Source organism: Onychomys torridus, chromosome 3 (genome assembly GCF_903995425.1).
Source record: "Onychomys torridus chromosome 3, mOncTor1.1, whole genome shotgun sequence".
Classification (NCBI taxonomy): domain Eukaryota; kingdom Metazoa; phylum Chordata; class Mammalia; order Rodentia; family Cricetidae; genus Onychomys; species Onychomys torridus.
The window spans coordinates 98223315-98244237 of record NC_050445.1 but is presented as its reverse complement, the minus strand read 5'-3'; the positions used below and the strand labels follow the sequence as shown (position 1 = coordinate 98244237).

At 45.0% G+C, this 20923-nt stretch overlaps 1 protein-coding gene across 12 annotated transcripts in view; it reads right to left on the bottom strand.

Moving 5' to 3' along the window:
* The window catches only part of Itpr1 (inositol 1,4,5-trisphosphate receptor type 1), a 336728-nt gene that overhangs the window by 26568 nt on the left and 289237 nt on the right, over nucleotides 1-20923 (bottom strand). For all 12 annotated transcript variants that reach the window (XM_036181157.1, XM_036181158.1, XM_036181166.1 and 9 more), the window contains 7 exons: nucleotides 19764-19939; nucleotides 14883-15047; nucleotides 9497-9692; nucleotides 7875-7967; nucleotides 6587-6726; nucleotides 5770-5935; nucleotides 2020-2180 (listed from right to left, as the gene is read on the bottom strand). In XM_036181157.1, the coding sequence (XP_036037050.1) occupies nucleotides 2020-2180; nucleotides 5770-5935; nucleotides 6587-6726; nucleotides 7875-7967; nucleotides 9497-9692; nucleotides 14883-15047; nucleotides 19764-19939 (1097 nt within the window). The remainder of the gene's footprint in view (nucleotides 1-2019; nucleotides 2181-5769; nucleotides 5936-6586; nucleotides 6727-7874; nucleotides 7968-9496; nucleotides 9693-14882; nucleotides 15048-19763; nucleotides 19940-20923) is intronic.

Genomic DNA, 20923 nt, shown 5'->3' with positions numbered 1-20923 from the left:
CCAGAAGTGGACATTGGAGTTACAGGTAAAAGTAGCAAGTATTCTTAACTACAGATTCATCTCTCCAGCCCCTCATATCTTACTTAAAAACATGCATTTTACCATTTAGTTATTTAGTTACTTTGTGTGTGCCCATGGCGTGTGAATCAGCTCTCCTCCAACCATGTTGGTCTGAGGAAGTAAACCAGGGTCATCTGCCCTGGTGGCAAGTGGCTTTCCCCACTAAGCCATCTTGCCAGCATTTACACGAGGTTTTGAGACACAGCCTCTTCTTCAGTGCAGACATCACTAGTTACCTAGACTGGCTGGCCAGTGAGTGCCAAGGATCTGCCTGTCTAGATTCACAGGCTTGGGCTGCCAGCTTTGGCTTCTCCACAGGTGCTTGGGATCTGAACTTGGGTTCAGGAACTCAGTACAGCAAACACTTTGCCCACTGAGCCAATTCCTGAGCCCTTGGATAGTAACTGCTTACATCAGTGTTTTTTCTGTTTTCTGCTAGACTCTCACTACTCAAAGGGTGAGTCACAGGCTTCCCGTGCTGGCACCCCAGGAAGGCTGGTGGTAGAGGTTAAATTGTGGCAGTGACTGCTGAGTCAGAACTGGGATTATACCTATACCCCCAGAAGATTTCTAAGCACATTAAAATTTGCGAAACATGGATTACACCCCGTGGTGGTTAATTCTGACTGTCAACTACAGGATCTAAGATCACCTAGAAGATAGACTTCTGTGGGGGAGTTTCTAGATTTGTTTAATTGAGATCAGGGGACCCATTCTAAACATGGGTGGCACTATCCCACTGGCTGAGGTTCTGGACTGAATAAAAAAAGGAGAAAGCGAGCAGAGATTGGCGTTCATGACTGTGGATATGACGTGACCAGTTGCCTCTCACTCCTGCTTTCATGCCTTCTCTGTCATGATGGAGTGCACGCCGAAAGAACTTCTTCCTCCCTTTTCAGGTATTTGGTCTCAGTCATGAATGGAGTAACTAATTCAGACCCTGAGGATGTTAAGGTGCATATGGCAGTTCCCCCTCCAGGAAGCCTTGGAGCTGGTAAGGCTTGGGATACAGGAAGTATCACCAAGTGACTGTGGTACTGCCCGCAGTACAGTTCAAACCCTCACCACCGCTAGCATGTGAGCATGGTGCTTACTGGGACAGACCGATTTGAATACACAGAAACCACAGCAGAGCTTGGTCAGGGAAATTCATTGTCAGGCAGAGCACTCCAGTCCTTGGCAACTGGGAGGACAACCAACCCAGGAGTCTCTTCAAGAGCCAACGCCCCAATGCCTCTTCCCTGTGTGAGCCCAGGCTCATCACAAAGCGCCACCTGCTTTCACAGTTCATGCCTCCTCACTTTGTCACACACCCTTGCACATTCTAACGAATCTGGAAAGCACACATCATAAAGGACAGCTGACTGGGGACTCTCTTAGCACGTGTCTGGTGACTCCTGAAAGCCCTGCTGGAGAAAAGTGGTCTAAAAACCTGCAGCAGCCACTTTTCTGCTTTGCTGGGATACAGAAATATGCACTTGCCGTCAGCAGGAAGATTCATCGGGGGCTCAGATTCTTTCCCTCATATGAGCCCTCCCAGAGAATTAGCAGAGCACCTCCCAGAAGGCTAGTCTGAGCCCAAACAAACAAGTCATGCTGTAAACTATATCTCCTGATCATTAGGTGTATAAGACACTCTGATAATACCAAGAAGAGAGGCAGGCTGACAGAGACTAAGCTGCGAGGTGGAGTGGGTTGAGACCCCAGCTCCAGTTGTGTAACAGCCCGAGCTGATTTTCTTCAAGTCTCAGCAGCCCCTTCTTGGGAGCAGGTGGACCTGGCTAGCTCGGGATGAGCCTCAGAGAACACAGGTGTACAGAGTGCTGACATCTCAGTCAATAGGTCTTTGCTATGTGTTTGTCTATGGATGCCAGGACCATACTGTGAGCTAAGAAGACAGAGCAGTGGTTGCCATGGCTGCCCTGCTTTCAGGGCACTTCAGGGCATCTTTTCACTCACCCTGATCATCTCGGCCACGTAGCTCTCTGGTCCGGTGTATTCTGTGGAGTCCTTCACTTTCACCAGCACGATGAAACAGAGATAGTGCCACATGTTGTGTTCTTCTTTGATGTGCTCTTCAAAGGTGACAGTCTTATTGTCAAACTTGTCTCTTTCTAAGCCTGCATGGGAAACAAAACATTCCAGATTGCGACTGAGCAGTCATGGTACAGGAAAGTCAATATAGCCAGTTGTCTTGATTTATCTGCATGCAGAGCTGGGGTCTGTTGGCTTTGAAGGGCACTTTCATCGTAGTATGAGGACACAGGCTGTGAGCTGACCAGGGTTAATTTTATTCTTACGTTTTGTTTTGTTTTGTTTTGTTTTGTTTTGTTTTGTTTTGTTTTGTGACAGGGTAGCCCAGGCCGGCCTCAAATGCACTATGTAGCCAGAGGATAACCTTGAACTCCTGGTTTTCCTGCTTCAAACTTTCAAGTGCTGGATTTACACATAGGCAATACCATGTGAGGATCCCAGCTGGGTCTGAAAACCATTTCTGCCATTTGCTACTGGCTACTGAACTTTCAGGTGCTGTGGCTGCCTCACTGGTGGATGGGAAACCTGCCTTCCAAGTTCCAGGGTTAGAACATGGGGACAAGAACCTGGGTCTCAGACAGAGGAGATCTGTGAATTTCTTCTTTCTCCAGGGCAAAGGGAACTTTAAACCAACTTCAGATGCTGGTTGGCAATTATATTTTGTAGAGGTCTAGGTTAGCCATCACAAAATTAGAGTTGGGGAAATAAAGAAATATATTTCAGGCCATTAGTGGGATTTGGATTTCTCATGTTAAAAGAAGGGAACAACACATATACAGAGTAAGGAAGATGCTATAGACATGTAATGCTGAATTAGAATTACAGGTAGCCATCTTTTTGTTACATATCTGAAACTAAAGAAACAGATGCAGGTGTATGTAGATCCATTTCCATGCATCTCTATACACACACACACACACACACACACACACACACACACACACACACCAAGGTATATACATACACTGAGGCCTGGGGCAGTGACCACCAATAGGAATGAGGACTCCCAACATTGGCTACTAAATGCCCATTTTACTATGAGCAACTGGGGTGTATGGAGAAATGGCTGATTGTATGGCTGGGTCAGGGAAAGCATCGGTCTGAGACCAGAAATTCTTAAGCTGCCAGAAAAATACAAATGTATAAAAAAATGACATGACAGAACACAGAAGCCAGCCTGAATGGTTTTCATTGGCCAAATCCAGGGTAAACGGAGCATCAAAATAGAGTCAGGTACAATGGCACATACCTGTAATCACAATAGTTGGGAGGGTGAGGCAGGAGGATCACAAGTTCAAGGCAACCTAGGCTACATAATAAGATTCTATCTCAAAACAAATGAACTGAATAAATAATAACAAAATAAATACACAAGGCAGGACTCATCCCTGGATACTAACACTGGTGCTGAAAGTCCAATGTGAGGAATACTGAGGTTAGTTACAAAGTTTCCAAGCATCCTGCCATACAGTGACTTTCTGACAGGAGGAAACAGGCCAATTATGTCCTCAGCCAAGTGATCAAAGTGAGTATCAGCAGCTCCAAGAGGAACTGGCTCAATGTGTCCCTGGTCTGGCATACTGAGAGGGATAGAAGAGCATGTCTTTGATATTCGCATAAAAATGCATAAGCTCAGCTCTACCACAAGGGAGCTTCCAAATCAAGGGATATCCTACAAAGTAAGTGCCTTAGAGTCCTCAGAAATGTCCCTGGAGTTAAGAGGGGTTCTGAAGGCAGAATGCCATACATGGCCTGGGGCTTTCCAAGGCTACTAGAATGAAGGGTGAAGTTTTTAAATTAGATAGGCAGATTTGTCTCTATTTTAATTTCCCAGTTTCGGTAACTACACTGCAGCCATGTATGAAAAGGTTCCTGTCCTTAGCAAATACATACTGAAATGTTTGGGAACATTTGTGCCAGCCATTGACATTGAAATGGCTCAGAAAAATGTGTGTGTGCATGTGTGCCCGAGTGCATGTGGAGGTTGGTTCATGTGTGAGTGTGTGCTGGGTGTGTATGAAAGAAGCTAAGGAGAACTAGTGCTAACATTTAGAGAATCTTAAAAGCAGGGAGAAATTCTTTGTACTAGTTTGATGACTTTTCTGTAACTAAAATTATATCAAAATAAAAAGCTTAAAAATGGGTCTTAAAGAGGCTAAAAATTAAATAATTTAAATGTTCAAAAGAAAAAAAAACGTTCATTTTTTTTGGGTATATATATCGGGAAGGAATTCATAAATTTAGTAACTATATTCTGAATAATCCTGAAATGATTACTCAGCTTCTAGATTCCCACATGATTAGTTTGCATTTGCATATATTTCCTTGTAGTTATAATTTTAGTGACATTTTTGGTACCCCAGGAACCTATTTTTATTTTGTTTTTTGAGAAAGAGTCTCATATAGCTCAGGTTGGCTTTGAACCCATGATCCTCCTGGCTCGGCCTCCTCCTGAGTGCTGGAATTACAGGTGTGAGCAATTGTTTCATGTAGCAGTCCCTTATTTAACCCGGACAGGGGCTATGCCAGGAGCCTAGCCAAGGCCTCCCTCCTAATTGTCACAGTGACATAGAGGAGTGCATGGAAACACCACCCACTTTACAGGTAGGGACAATGGTTCAATGAGCATAAACTACTGAACATAGGTGCATGGCCAGTCAGCTGCTGAGCCTGGGTGAGAGCCAGGTATGATGCACCAAGTCCAAGCCTTTAACTTTTACCTGACTACAAAAGACCTTTTCTTTCTTCCCTTTAAAACAATAAATTAAATTATTTATTTATTTTGAGACAGGCTCTCACTGGCTATGTAGACCAGGCTAGCCTCAAACTCACAGAGGTTTGCCTGCCTCTGCCTCCTGAGTGCTAGGATTCAAATAAAATTACACCATCCCTCAAACTCATGGCTCTTTATCACACACATACACACACATCATATACATATATGATAAGTATACAGACACAACCTCCGGAGTCTGTCGGTGTTGCTTGTATGGATGTGGATATGAGCTCAGGTGACCATGGAGACCAGAGGTATTGGGTCCCCCAAAGCTGAAGTTACAGGTTCACAGGAGCCACTGCCTGGTGTGGGTGCTGGGAGTTGAATTCGGGTTATGTGCAAGACACAGGATTTTACTAGGTAGCCTCAGTCGGCCTGGAAGTTGCAGTGGGGTCAAGCTGGTACTGCACTCACAGCAACCATCCGGCCTCAGCCTCCCAAGGGTTATCATGACAGGCAGGTGCCAACATGCCCACCGCTGATGGTATTTTTCCACTGAAGCCTGGTTCTGCCAGGAGAGAAGACCTTCCCAGGCTGCAGCTGGGTTATAGCTCTCCTTTCTAGTTGATTTCTAGTTGATTTCGAACTGGACTAGGGGACTCTCAGGATGCCCGGACACAGAAAGACCTGGTATACATTTCTACTCTCCAGAACTTCATTCCTTAAGGCAAACTGGCAACTACTGCATAGAATTTATTAGCTTTCCAGATACTCCCCAGCAGAAGGGAGGCCTAATAGAACTCTACTGTTTGCCACGAGACGGCAGAGATGTGGACAGGATAAAGTGAGTGTCCCAGCCCAGAGTCTTTTATGTACCCACTCTGCCGCCACACGTGTTCACGTGCTCAGCCAGGCTAGCCAGTGGCGTGCTTGCCTGAGTGTGTGTGTGGGATACTCACCACAGATGAAGCATGTGGTCTTTAAGATCTCTTCCTTCTTCTGTTTCTCACTCCTCAGATCAGCAAAGGTGTCGATGATGACCCCAAAAATCAGGTTCAGGACGATGATGATGACCATGAAGAAGAACAGCAGGTCGTAGATCACCCTTGCGGCAAACAGAGGCTCCTGTGGATGAGATGGTGCACTCAGGCAGGGACCTCCCTGCCCTTCGCTCTGAAGAGGTCAGCTCCCAGCCCCAGCTGCACAGCTGTCCACTTGGGCAGGGGTTACATTGGGCATCAAACTTTAAAACCCCCAACGATGTCTCTCTTTTTTAAAATTTTTTTTTTTTTTTTTTTTTTTCGAAGACAGGGTTTCTCTGTGTAGTTTTGGTGCCTGTTCTGGATCTCTGTCTCCAGACTAAGCTGGCCTCAAACTCACAGAGATCCACCTGCCTCTGCCTCCTGAGGGCTGGGATTAAAGGCGTGCACCATCAGTGCCCAGCATCCCTGGGTCTGTACTGTGATTTCTCCAAGTACAGGAGGAACACAACCAGGAAGGTTCTGTAAGTGTGTTGGCGTGGCCAGGCCTAATATTAATGCAGACCTATGTCAAGGGAGTAGGGAAACATGAAGCTGTGTGGAGCCTTAACATGCTTTAGTGGGCATGTGTGGGGAGGGGGGAGGGAGGGGCCCTGACTAGCTTTTGCACAATGGCTTGTCACACTCCCAGCTCATCCTCCACATTGACAGTTTACACTCAGCACCACCACAGTGCACCCCCACTGCCCGCCCCCACGCACCCCTGTGCCCTTTCTTTCCCTTGGGATCCGTTTACCTCTTTGGATGGCTTCCTGAGCACATCTCCTACTCCACCCCCACTTCGCAGCCCGTGACTCAGAACAGTGACGATGCACATGAGCAGCGTCTCACACGTGTGCTCCTTATCCTGTTCCGTTTCTTCTGCAGGGGGCAGCTCTGTGAGCAGGGCGAGTCGTAACACAGATAAGACAGGAGGGGGAAAGAGATACTGTGATTCTACAGTGATGTTTCCCAAATGTTATCTCTCTAGCCGGCAGGCCCAAGAAATAAAACCAAGGAATTAAGAGTCAGATGTGTGCTTTCAGAATTTGAACAGTGCTCTTCCCACTACACAACGCTGCTAACTTCTCAAGCTACGTCAGTACTGTCCTCCATCTACAGAGCTTCACACACCCCCTATTGTTTGAAGATGGTACACTGTAGCCCTCCCTGCAAACACAACAGCCTTTGGCCTAAACTAAGAAGGCGGCATCTTGCTTCTCAGGTGAGTTATCTGCCAGGTTCCCGACTGCGCATGCTCAGAGGACAGAAGCATGGCTGGATCTCACAGTGGGGCCATGGCATCCATGGCTTTACATTAGAGCCTGTTTATCCCGCTTTGCAGTCTGCCTTGCTACCTTCTCACTGCATTGCTAACACACAGACCTCTTTCTTATTCTGTCATTTTTATTTATTTATCTTGTACTACTGGAGACTGAATCCAGGTCGGACCTCACACATACTAAGCCAGTGCTCTCCCACTGAGGTGAATCATCAGCAGCACCCGATTGTAGCTTCTGGGCATCCTTTAACATTTCACCCATGTAGCCTGCCATAAGATCTATCGAGGGTCTTTCTGGAATCATCTCTTGCTGCTTCCCTTGCACACGGCCATTATCTCTTTGAAGAAGTTTTTCCATTAAGCCTTCAGAATATCCTACTGCCCTCCTTTGCCTAAGAATCCTTGGTTTTCATTGTGGCGCCTTGACCTCAATACTCTGCTGGCTGCCTAGCCTCTAAATGGCATCCTTACTTGGAGCAGCATTCGGTTCCATGATCACTCATTTGCCCGTCTCCCTCCGGCTCCATTGCTATTTCCCACAGACCCACATGGGCTTTGTCCCCAGTGGGCACTCAAATCAGCAGCTTGTTTCTTTGCATGTGGTTTCCTGTTCTGTTCACCTCCCCCACTCTTCCAACTTTCCCCCTTTGCTGCGGGCCTCCCTCTGGAGCAATATTTCTGTTTTAATCTGCCCCGACACCACCTGCCTCAGTCGCCGAAGGAGTAAGCTATTCACCAGGGGCTAGCGGCTATGCCGTCTTACCTTCTTTGGGTGCAGGAGAGGTACAGTTCTCCCCCGTCTCCACCCTGCACACATCAGAGTACAGGAAATCGCTTGCCAAGCTCTCGCCAGTTTCTGGGAAAGAGATGGGAGTTTTGTGATGAACAATCTGGCAGCATATGGTTAAAATGTTTGAAGTCCCCAGTTCACGGCTGATTAAACAATCCTTTACATAAATAACACCCTCCAATACTGCATATACATTCAAAGCACAGATGCAATTTACACTTTTATTTGGTGAGCTGGATGGGAAAAAAGGCAGAAATGTCAAATTCTGTAGGCTTACTAACAGTATCACACTTAAATAGCACCTCTCTGACTTTAGAGATAAACAGCTGAAGCTCTAAGAGAAATATGACTGCCTGTACAGATTCCGGCAAGATCTGGATCACGCCTGCACGGGAAGCAACGTGGGCAAGCATGGCACCCCAAGGTCCAGGCTGGTTTAGTTCAGAACCTGAAGGTAGATGACACTAAGTGCCACTTGGCGTCAACCAGAGCCTGAAGTTCCACATCAAGATACACAACTAGGGGAGAAGGCAGCCAGGCGTGGTGCATTATGGTTGGTCTAGTTTGTCGTCAGGACTCAGAGAGCCTGGCTACCTTTACACCAGGTGCTTTTCACTAAGTATTGGCAGCTATGCTGAGAAAGAACACCTAGGCATCATTTAACTATGGATCATTGTTTATCATTTGCAAACAGGAAATCACTTTCAGTTTTGTTATACATACAGGAGCTCACTGTAAAACTTACACTTAAAAAAAAAAAAGCCTTAGGGATAGCCACTGCTAGCAATGTGTGGGTCTGCCTGCCCACACTAAATATATAGTCAGTCAAGTACAGTGGGAAGGAGTTCAAAGTCATCTTTGGCTACACAGTGAGTTCAAGGCCAGCCTGAGCAAGATGACATCCTGTCTCGCAAAACTCCACACACAAAACAATATATAAATGTTTCAATTAAAAGTATGATCTTACTATTGTTATTCTGTGTTTTCTCGCGTTATCAGTGTTTGTCCATAAAGGTTTATAAAGATGTGCCCTATGTGTGGGGTACTCCACCTCACAGATGTGGGCCTCAGTCCAATGGAATGCCCTGTTACATTAAGATTGCTCCAACTTCACATTGCATTCCTAGATGCCTGCTGCTTTCACACACTTAGCAGGTTTTCCCCACAAGTATAAATTACCAGAAGTAGGTTCATTAAGTCAAGGGGATGCTTTTACTAGATATAGTAAAATATAGTATTTTCCAAAATGCTTTGTGGAAAAAGTTGTGCTTGTTGGAAATATGGCATTAGTAAATTATTATTTTTGTGTGTGTGTGTGTGTGTGTGTTTGAGCCAGAACCTTGCTACTATGTGGCCTAGGCTGCCCTCTAATTTGCAGCCTCCTGAGAGTTAGGATCAGACTATGTACCAGCACACATGCATGGAGCAGTCACTGACCCTTACCACACAGTATTTGGTATCATCTTTGAAATAACCTGAGAATGACCTATATTCATACTTCATAGGGAGATATCTGTCTTCTAATGTCATGCATTTACTCTAGTCCAGTTATAATCCTGTTAACATTTAAAAAGACGAGAGGATCCCAAACCCACCTGGAACAGCTGTTTCATTGGGCAGCCTGTCTACTTCCAAGATAAAATCATCCTTGAAGAACAGATAGCCCACTATTGAGAACAGGTAAACCAGGATCAGAGCCAGGACTGCTGTCAAGATGATGGACCGTCCATTGCGGGTGACACTTTTAATGACATTAAGCAAAGTCTCTTCTCTGTACACTAAATCAAAAAGCTTCAAAAAACAAGATGAGAGAACAATATTTAAGAAGCCTGTGTTTAGGTTTAAAGCAGCATCATTTACTCTCTTGGAAATTCAGAATCATTCTATAATTTTAACACCTAACATGTTGCCTGTCTCCACAGTGAGCACCGAGATGGGAAAAATGAAGAAAAATAAACATGGAAGAGGGGGTGGCAATCAGTACCAACTTCAAACAGCACACAAAACAGGTTAGAGGTTCCAGAAATAGAAATGGGAGTTTCACAGGACAAGGGGGAGGAAAGGAATGAGGGAATTGGCATCCATCTATTTAGAATCTAATTTCTGAGCTTCTCCAAAGTGCCAGGTACTCCAGTACCTCCTCTGGGAAGGCCAGTATCTAGTGGTGAAGGCAGGCATGTTACAAGCTAGTGCAAATTGCAATATCTCTCGGCTGCTGAGGCTCACATCTTAGCTCAGCTACTGGTAGCCACTGGGTCTTAGGCTTTGTTCTGTTCCCAGCCCCAGCTTTGGTTTTATCTTTTGTAGACTGAAGGATGGAGAGTTAATATGAAGAGTAAGCAAGCATCATATATAGAGCACTTAGCACACAGGCATACTTATATGCTGTGCAAGTACTGTAAAATGGTAATCAACAACTTCCTGATGAAGAGACTGGAGCAGAGTCACATAGTATGGTTGCAAGGATATCCACAGTGGAGACATACCAGGAAGCCTAACCCTTTAATCTCCTCCCCTAGTATAGGAGAGACCTCTGAAGGTCACACTGGGTTCATATTGGACCTGCCCCCTAACTAAGGGGCATGCTGTCTTCATGAGGAAGACAGGATCCTTAAACATCTATGTAGGCATTAGAGGATGAGAGGTAGATTGTCTTAAGTATAGGACTATTTGGCTGGGAAGCAACTAGAAGAGAGCTCTGGAGTAACTCTTGGACTTAGAAACCTTTATTTGTGTTTTTTTTTTTTTTTTAAATTTAAATGTACAGCCTTCCTATGTCCCCATGCTGGGAGCAAACTTTTTACCCTCCTGCCTCAGCTTCTTGGTTGTCTAGGATTATAGGCTCATGCTGTCAAGCCTGGCTGAAGGCTAGCTCTTGGGGTTTTGTTAATCAATGTGCCTCCTGTCCTCATGTCTAGACAGCCCTGAAAGGCTTGGTCTTCACTGCGGCTTTGGGTAACTGTGCACAGTGAAGTTAGTCATGGGGAAAGCACCTGGGTTCTTGACTCTGCTTTTGATTTACAACAAGATGCTGACTGAGCCTCTCAGGACCTCCGTCTCCTCATCTGTAGAATGAGTGCATGGAAATGGCTGCTCTCTCAATGTCTTCTAGTTCAGAATTTTATATCTGAGGCCATTTTCTGGCCAATTAACTTTTCCCCCTGCCTAACTCCAATCTGTGTCCTGAAACTAGTTTCCTAGAGGGAACTGGGTAAAGTAGGTGGCACTTAATCCACAAAAGACAAGAAAGACTGTCGCCCTTAACGCTGGTTAAATATTATCTAGTGGCTCAGTCCTGAAGTACTAAGAAGAGCATGTCACACAATGAACAAAGGGTACTTGTCTTCTGCAGGCAGGGGTCACAGAGACACAAGAGATTAAACTAGTTTTATTTTTAATAATTTTTAATTTTAAACAATAAACACATACTATTTATAAAAGGAAAACCTTCTTTTAATTAAACAAACAAAAATTGACCTGTGTTTAAAGTATAAAATTTAGAAAAGACAGAGTACAAAGAAAAAGAAACCTAATAATTCCATCATCTACAGACATCCACTCATGTTACATCTTTTAAAAAAATGTAATGTATAGATATTATTAAAAATATTGTAATAATGACATGTAGCCACTCTCAGACAACATTCAGGAACATTTCATGTCAAAATGATCTCCTACTACTATACAGAAAAAAATACACACAACATAGCCAATACAATTTTTTGAATAGTCAAGATGTTTTCAATTGTGTTACCACATTGCTTTTGTGATGAGTATCTGTGGATATGCCTGTATACACACCTGCCTACTTATGGCTTTCTAATGTCCAGAAACAGAAACTTACAAGTTCCTATTGCCATTCAAGCATGCTGGATCAATTTATATTTAGTAAATAAAAATTTACAACCATTGTGTCCTCATGGCCACCAGACCGGGAATTATTATGATTTTTAACCTTTCCTCAAGTGACAAGTTAAACTCAGAAAACCATGGATGTTTTAATGAGCTTGTCTTGGTTTGGCACTTGGGGATGAACATGTCTCCATGTTAAGTGACCATCTGGAGTCCTCACCCTGTCACCTGCCACTTATGAACTTTGTACACTGTCATCTCAGATTTTCCTAAGAATACAACTAGAAATGCAGGGTGTGTGTGTGTGTGTGTGTGTGTGTGTGTGTGTGTGTGTTGTGTGTCACTTTAATTAGGCCGAGGGATCACTGTCCCTTCCTTCTCCCCTCCTGGGATGTCTAAGATGAGGAAGCTCTGACTACCCAAAGGCCCCTAGATTTCTCTGCTGGAAGTCTCTTTGTTTTACAGAAAACCCAGGTTTGTTTTGAACATGGGAGGTTTGCTTTCTTTGTGGGATAATTTGAACAGTTTCAGCATTGTGTTTTGGGCCCTCATCAGACACATTCAGTATGTTTTTGGACAAGAAAAGGAGCTCACAGGCAAGCCAAGGCTCAGAGAACCCCTAGAAGCACACAGGAGAAGCATTCATGATGATCGAGACTGATACCACTGTGCTTCCATGATAGACAGGTGAGAGTTTGAAAGGACAAAACACTGGTTTCACAGAGGCCAAGGCTTGACCATGTTCTCAAGATGAATGAGCTTTGGACTTGGGGGACCAACTTACTATGCGATTCAGGGCAGAAGTTACCTAACCTTACTGTGCCTCATAAACCTCAGTTAATTGAGGCTATCGTCTACCTCAAAAGTAGGGTGAGAGTGTGGGAGAAGCATGTACTTGCAAAGAGGTAGCAGCTACTGTCTTGTGGATGGGGAGGCTGTGAGGTAAGACATGTTCATCTCATCCCACTCTGTCCCGTGCATTTAGGAAGGGCCCTGGCTGGCTCCACAAATGACTCAAAAGACAAGGATGTAAATGAAGATAAAAGGAAACAAGATCAACAGAAGGAGGACCAGCAGGGAAAGCCACACTGCTGTGGATATCGCTCTGTGTAAATAAAGTTCTGATTGGCCAGTGGCCAGGCAGGAAGTATAGACGGGACAAGAGAGAAGAGAATTCTGGGAAGTAGAAGGCTGGAGAGAGACACCGCCAGCCGCCGCCATGAGAAGCAACATGTAAAGACACTGGTAAGCCACAAGCCATGTGGCAAAGTATAGACTAACAAAAATGGGTTAATTTAAGATAGAAGAAGTAGATAACAAGAAGCCTGCCACAGCCAGTTTGTAAACAATGAAAGTTTCTGTGTGCTTTCTTGGTTGGGTCTGAGTGACTGTGGGACTGGCGGGTGAGAGAGATTTGTCCTGACTGGGCCAGGCAGGAAAACTCTAACTACACCACACTCCAGAAGGAGGGATGGCAATGGGTCAAAGGGGAGTCTGTCCCATGGGAGAGACCTCTTCAGGAGCAGGAACCAAAGAGAGGCCCCACTGACCTCTGTCACTCTACTCATGGTGGACAGGAGTTTGCTGGACTGCTGGATGTGGGTCTCCTGGACTCACAGGCTGAAACCCTCTGTCCAGCGATATTGTTGCAGGACACAGAAAGGTTCCGGAATAGATACAGAGCTCTAAAGATTTCTACTGTGGAATGACCAAAATAGGCCACATAATGGCACTCACGAATATATCCTGCAACCTCTTTGCCTAAAACCTCAAAGTATAGCCAGACAGATCCTGAAACTAGAGAAAATAATCCATTCTGTTTAGCCTGCCAACATCCACCACTAATGGAATGAGCTAATCCTGGTGAATTCTTTATGATCGCTTGCATGGGAGCAAGAACAGAGGATGGCAAAGATAAGAAGAGCAAGCCATCGTGTGGCTACGCCTGTTTGGGGTGCTGGCATGTGATCCAAACAGCATCCCTGCCAGGGAAACAGCCTTCTCAACTTGTGAGGAAACTGAGGCCCAGACAAAAGCAAACAGCTCAGGAACCACAGAGCTAGCACTGCCTGAAAGGACTTTCCCCATCTGCCTTTTCTAAATCTCTTTCTTTCCTTTTCTTTCTCTTCTTTCCCTTCCTTCCCTCCCTTCCCTTCCCTTCCCTTCCCTTCCCTTCCCTTCCCTTCCCTTCCCTTCCCTTCCCTTCCCTTCCCTTCCCTTCCTTCCCTTCCCTCCCTCCCTCCCTCCATCTCTTAAGTCAGTACTGAGGCCTTAGACATTTTTGAACTTCTTTTTTTTTTTTTTTTTTTGGTTTTTCAAGTCAAGTTTTCTGTGTAGCTTTGTGCCTTTTCTGGAACTCACTCTGTAGCCCAGGCTGGTCTCAAACTCATAGAGATCCGCCTGCCTCTGCCTCCCGAGTGCTGGGATTAAAGGTGTGCGCCACCATCACCCAGCTCCTATTTTTTTTTTTTTTCTTGTGTTTTCACAATAGGTCAAGTTTATGCTTCTTGCCATGTTATACAGGTACAACGAAATTTCTTATCTCCAAACTCTATAGATCTAGGTTTCCTCTGAGTACAGGACAGGAAATCATTATTTGGTTTGTACCTTAATCTGCTCCCAAGAAAGGGAACAGAACCAATTCACAGATTGTCAAGGCCTTAACCACTTGGCTCCATGGGAACAAAATCACCTTTATCTAGCAAGCTCATTGTCATGGGTCTTGAGGCTTTGCATGTTAGTCCTATTTTGGTTCTTACATGTTTGCATTGAGAGACAGATCCCAGGGGACTGTGGATGAGAGTCTCAAACATAGCCGACTTGGCAAGTGCTATATGAGTCAGAGAAACAGACACCTATATAAAAACATCTGAGCCACATGGCCACCTCTTCCCCAAGTGGAAACTACAGATGTGCCACACACAGGACACAATGGGATTATATGCTGTCAGGTTCCCAGGAGCTGCCTTGATTCCTATGTCATTTTTCTCTCAGATCCTCCCAAGACTGGATGCAGTTGAGGCTTGACATGATAAGACCAGGCACACTAGCTGCTATTAGAAGTTGGGGTCTGTGATAAGAGATGACACAGTTCTCCATGTGAGAACTACATGAACACCTAACACTCACCAGCAAACTATAGAAGAACTCGTGTACGAAGAGGCCCATGGCACAGATCAGCAGGTACAGCAGATGATAGAGGAACTCCACATCCAGAACCATGGCTCGGTAGCCTCTGGTGAACGTCCCACAGTTGCCCACAAAGCTCATCAGGAAGATGATTTTATTGCAGACCTGAGAACAGATGGGAGAGGGAAGGGTGAGGTGGTGCAGACCATGCTCAGCTGTGTGTGAGAACCTGAGAGAGGATTTACCGCCCAGTGCGCGCCAAGCCCACTCACAACTGTCCTAATACTCAAAGTCATTCCATTCCTTTGCTTTTCAGGCACACTACAAATTGCACGGTAGTCAGATAATTGCATGTGCACCCGTAATCAAGAAGCACTTGTGTACGGCAAAAACAAAATTAGCACAATACTGAAATGACGATTTTCGAAATGAACCATTTCTAACATTCTTATATGAGTCAGTCAAACACAGAAGTGGCCTCTATTCATGAACTCTGTGATCAGCATGTATTGTCTAAGCCGGCTCCATTCCAGACGTTACAGAGGTGGAACTTAATGAGAAGTGGACAACTCTCATCTTTTTTTTTTTTTTTTCTGATATGTTCACAAGTAAGATGAACGTTTTCTTGAGAAACAAAAATAAGGTTTGCCAGGATGAGCTCTTTCTCCTGGACTTCTTTCTGGGAAGGACTTCTGATCTTCCCATGGGGACCCACTCTTTCCAAGAAGCAGCTTCATCCTGGCCAATCACAATGTTCTATTCTTCTGGGTATGATGACTGTTCAAGGGTAGTTACATGACCAAATGAAGCCAGTGAACCCCAGGGGTATTTCCCTGGGCTTATAGCAAAAGACAATTTTGGTTTTCTACTTACCTTGACCTTGAAGGCAGATGAGCTTGGGGCTGCTGGCCTCTTCTTCCCGTACCACAGTTCATGAAACCACAACAGTACAGAGGACACAGAGCCGAACAAAGGAACACAGGAACTAGGCTCTGATGCCACTAACTAAGCCCCTATATTCAGCTACACCTGAAGCCAGGCCCTTGATTTCTATGACAAAAGGAACCAATGCATTTCACCCCCTGCTTCAGCTAGCATGGGTTTCCTGACACCAACTGATGAAGGGACTCTGACTTATCTACTGGCTGATGCATTTGTATTTGGATAGAAAGCCCAGGCCTGAAAGTCCATCTCTAGTAACATGTTAACAGAAAAGGCTGGAGAGAAAGCTCTTCGAATGCACTCAGGAGAACCATCTCCCTCTACCCGAGCTCCGTTGGCACCAGGGGCACAGATATTCTGCCAGCTAATCTGTAGGCCAGTGTAAGTGAGCTCCCTGACAATGAGATAAGAGAGGATACCGGCACACACAGAGAACCTCTCGGGCTTTCTCAAGCAGGCTCACCATGCAATAGGCCAGGTTTGCCCTGAGTTCTAACCCTGTGGGTAAGAGTCCTGTACAGGGTAGCAAAGCATGGCTGACTCTGGATGGAGTTTTAGAGGAGAGTTTTGGAGAGACGAGGGACAATCATAATCCAGTTCATGTCACAGAACCTCCAACATACCCAAGTTTTAAAAATCTGAAGAGGCCAACAATCCACATCACCCCACTCACTCTTCTCTTTAATGTTCACTGCTTGCCCAGCAAGTATCTCCTGTTCATGGACTCAGCCCATTGCCCTACTCCATACTGACTCTGCCTGACCAGCTTTTTTCCTTTTCTTTCAGACAGGGTTTCTCTGTGTAGTTTTGGTGGCTGTCCTGGATCATGCTCTGTAGACCAACCAGGCTGGCCTCGAACTCAGAGATCACCCTGGCTCTGCCTCTTGAGTGCTGGGACTACAGGCGTGCACCACCACCGCCGGCTACTTGACCAGCTTTTGATCTAGCTTCCCCTCCATCTCCAAGGGATTCTGCCTGCATGTATCACATCTTTGCTTGTGCTCTGAGTGCATCCATCCAAGCTTCCTTCAGCACAAGACTCATCACCTTGTCTTAACCTTAACCTTGGTGCGCTACCTTTTTGATATCACCCTAGCCTCCTCCCCCAGCCTTCTTCTATCTGTTGAATTACTCTTCCTTCTCCCATACAGTATAGGTGGTGTCTCTTGCTAAAAAAAAAAAAAAAAAAAAAAAACAAAAACAAAACTCTAAGTGGTTATTTATGATAGCTGGCCTGGCCTCCACAGCTAATACATTACAAATGGTAATTAACTGTCTAACTTGAGGATTCCTTGCAAGTGGTTTGTGTTAAAGACGTGTTGTCTATGGAATGATTCAAGAACAGAGCAAATCCATCTGTCAGTCCATCCGTCCATCCATCATCTGATCATTCTGCATTCTCTCTTAAACTTCTCCTTGCATACGACACCTATGCCCTCCTTTCCAGAACTGTCTCTCTTTGCCACTGTGCTCTAACATTAATGGCATGTCTTATCACCTGTTGCATCATTTCATTGTAGATGGTCACCATGACTGGAAATCCATAGTTAAATTTGGCTTTTTTAGGTGAGGCGGATGGTGTGGTTGTTAAAGTGCTTCCTATGTAAGCCTGAATTTGATTTCCAGAACCCACGTAAAAACTTCCTTGTGTGGTGGTGTGTGCTTCTCATCTCAGTGCTGGGGAGGCAGAGGCAGGCAGGTCCACGGGGCTAGCCAGCCTAACCAAATCAGCAAGCCGTAAACCTGTGAGAGACATTGTCTCAAATGAGGAGGATGGCTCCTGAGGAATGTTGACATTTGGCTTCCATATGCACTGGCACAGACATATCTACACACACGAACACTCCCACCCCCACCCCAAGACCCAGGGGGTTTGAATGAGTAGCCCACACAGGCCCCTATGTTTGAATCCTGACCTGCAGTGGGCAGACTGGGAAGGCTTAGGAGTGTGTCTCAGGGCAGGGAGGGGAGTGGGGAGAGTATTTGAGATTTCCAAAGACTAGGGCCGTTCCCGCTTTGCCTTCTCTGCCTTGCCTCCTCCTTAGGGATCAGTTTGTGAGTTCTCAGCTGTTCCTGCTGCCACACCTTTGCTCTGCCATCAATGGACTCCAACTTCCTGAAATCCTAAGCCCAACTAAAAAGGCTTGATAAGTTGCCTTAGTTACAGTGTTACAGTCACAGCAGCAGAAAGGCGCTAATACACATAATAAAATCCCTTTTATTGCCCACCCAATCAAGACGGCAATGCTTCCTTTGCTGGAAGAAAAAGACCTTGCCATAGTTTATTAAGGATATGGCTCTGCCTTTTTGCCTACCCTGTGGTGTTCTTTCCTTCATCCCTGTGACACCTGTACCTTGTTTCTTATGTCTACACTATGACTCAGCCTTACCACACCTGATCAAAAGCACCGCCAGAGCCCCAAAAGGCCTCCCTGCCTACAGTACCTCCCACCCCAGTCTACAGAACACGGATGAATGAATTTTCTAGAATGCCTTTGTACAAATCACCTTGGCTCCAAACACCACAAGCACTTCCTACCAAGGTGAACAGAGTCTCCCAGCATTTATTCCGTATAAAATTATTCTCAACTGACACATGTACAAAACTACAGATTAAAGCATTTTGGAAACATGTCTATGCAGGTTCTCTTCCTCAGAGATTCATGATCATTTCTGTAGGTCTCTGACAAATCTCAAAAATCACAACACCTTTCATTTTGCTGAATCCACTACTTCCTGTATGGATTTTGCCATGGAACTTTAAAAAAAAAATTTCACACCTACCATTTCCTACCATGGACTGATGTTTTGGAAATAGATGTGGACCTGGGAGATGAGGTCCAACGGATTTCTCCTAGAGTTCAGTGTCCCAGGGTTAGTTCCCGCCCAAAACACAGGCCTCCAATCTGTTGCTCCACTTTGGACTATGGGGCCTAAAATGAGCAAGATGCTTTTCTGAGTCTGGCACTTCCTGGCCTCACCTTTCCTATTCTTTAAGGTACAACTTCATAGGGTGTGGTGGCAGTCACCTGTAATCTTACCACTCTGGAAGGCTGAGGCAGGAAGATCATGAATTTAAGGCCAGCAAGGGCTACATAGTGAATTTAAGACCAGCCTGGGCTACAAAGACTAACCTTGGCTACACAGCAAAATTGTCTCAAAACCAAAAGCAAATCAACAAAACACAATTTCAACCCTGATGCTTTCTCTGAGCTTATCTTGCCAGAAGAATCCTGCTGCTTTTGCTGTCTGAACCCCTAGACATGGTTATGGTTTGTACAGCCACCTCAGCTTTCTTATATGCTTAGACTAGAAACCCAAACCAAAGGAAGGTGCTTTTAGATTCCCATGATCCCTTTCATGTCTGAATTTTCTCTTTTCCTTCACCAAGAGCCCTGTGCCCTCAACCCTTCCCTCAGCTACCACCATTTCCAAAGGACCCTTGGAATCCCTTCAACTATAATGACCACATTCCCATGTGTTCCACTAACAACTAATAGCGATCCTGAATTCTCTTGTCTCTCCCCACTTCTTCCATTTGTTTTTTTTGAACAATTCCTATAACCTCTCCCCTCTTTTCTATGTGAGCCTTTGAGAAGTGAGCGCTATGTTAATATTTCACCATTTGACTTACTGACTAAAAACCTATGGCCCAAACAAACCTTTGGCCTGACTGGCCAAACCAACTTGAACTTCCTTTGCTGCTACTATGACTGTCTAGCTCTTGAGAGGGCTACTTCCAAGGAAAGAGCTTGCCGAGGCCCAAATGATGCCCTTGGAGACTCAATTTACCAGGAAGAAGTCAAAGGAAGATGCCAATCTAACAACATTTTTTTTTTTTCTGGATTGAAAACATAGGCCAAGATGCTAGGGACCAAATGGAAAACATTCCTATTAACTCACAAACAAGAATTGTGCTATAAAGCAATTCATACTTACATTGAAAGCTCCCAGCAGAAACAATGTAGGTTGTAACCCAACTGAAAATATCAATCGTAGGATTGTGGAAGCAATTAAGGCCCGAATGCCGTGGGGCTTGGGCAGAGCAATGACGATAGCCAGAGAGATGAGCATGGCTGTCCACAGGAGGCCTGACCAGTGTGGCTCCAATGTTCCTGGAAAGACAAAACAGAGTTCTTTGGAATTTGTGCTTTTGTGACATCTAGGTGACAGATGAAGGCAGGTCTGACGACATTTTCTTTAGTCACCTCTCTAAACTATGTTGTTCTGATTTTCACTTCAAATTCTCAAAGTTTCAATGTTTTTAGACTTCCAAGCCATCATACATGTCCCTTCTGCCTGGAAAATTCTCTGCTGCTCCTGTGTCTCTTGGGTTTAGTTGAGATATTACCAATTTTGACAAGTCATTCCTACTCAAAAAGAAAGAGCAGGCAAAGTGTTCTCCTCCTCATACTTCTTGGTCATTCCTGTAGGCCTGGTATGCTAGGGCAGCTCTCTATCCACCAAGCTACATTGCTGGCTCAAATGCTGCTCATTTCTTTTGTTTTCTTTCTTTCCTTCCTTTCTTTTTAAAGATTTAGTTATTTTTATGTGCACTGGTATTTTGCCTGCATATATGTCTGTGTGAGGGTATCAAATCACTTGGCGCTGGATTAGAGACAGTTGTAAACTGCTATGTGGGTTCTAGGAATTGAACCTGAGTCCTCTGGAAGAGCAGCCAGCATGCTTAACCAATGAGCCATCTCCCGAGCCCCAAATGCTGCTATCTTTAACCATTATTTTACTTGTCTGTCAGTCTTCGGTCTAGACTCCAAGTTTCTTGAGAAAAGTACCTGGCACAGAGGAGAGACCAGATAATTTATTCAACAAATAAAAATGATCCATGGGTCATAATTCACTTCTGGGGATGGAGGGACTGGAAGACTCTGCTTACTTTCTATTAAATATATGCAAAGGAAAACTACAGATTCCATGGCTGAACTTGATTTCCGAAAAGGAAGGGGGAAGGCAACTTCTGGCTCTTGGGCCTCATCTCCGGTTAGATTACCCCTGCAGCCAACGAGCTTCTACCAGTTTTTGTCATCTCTTGCTATTTCAGCTTCTATTTAGAGTGTCCCACGAGATGTCTTGGTTACATA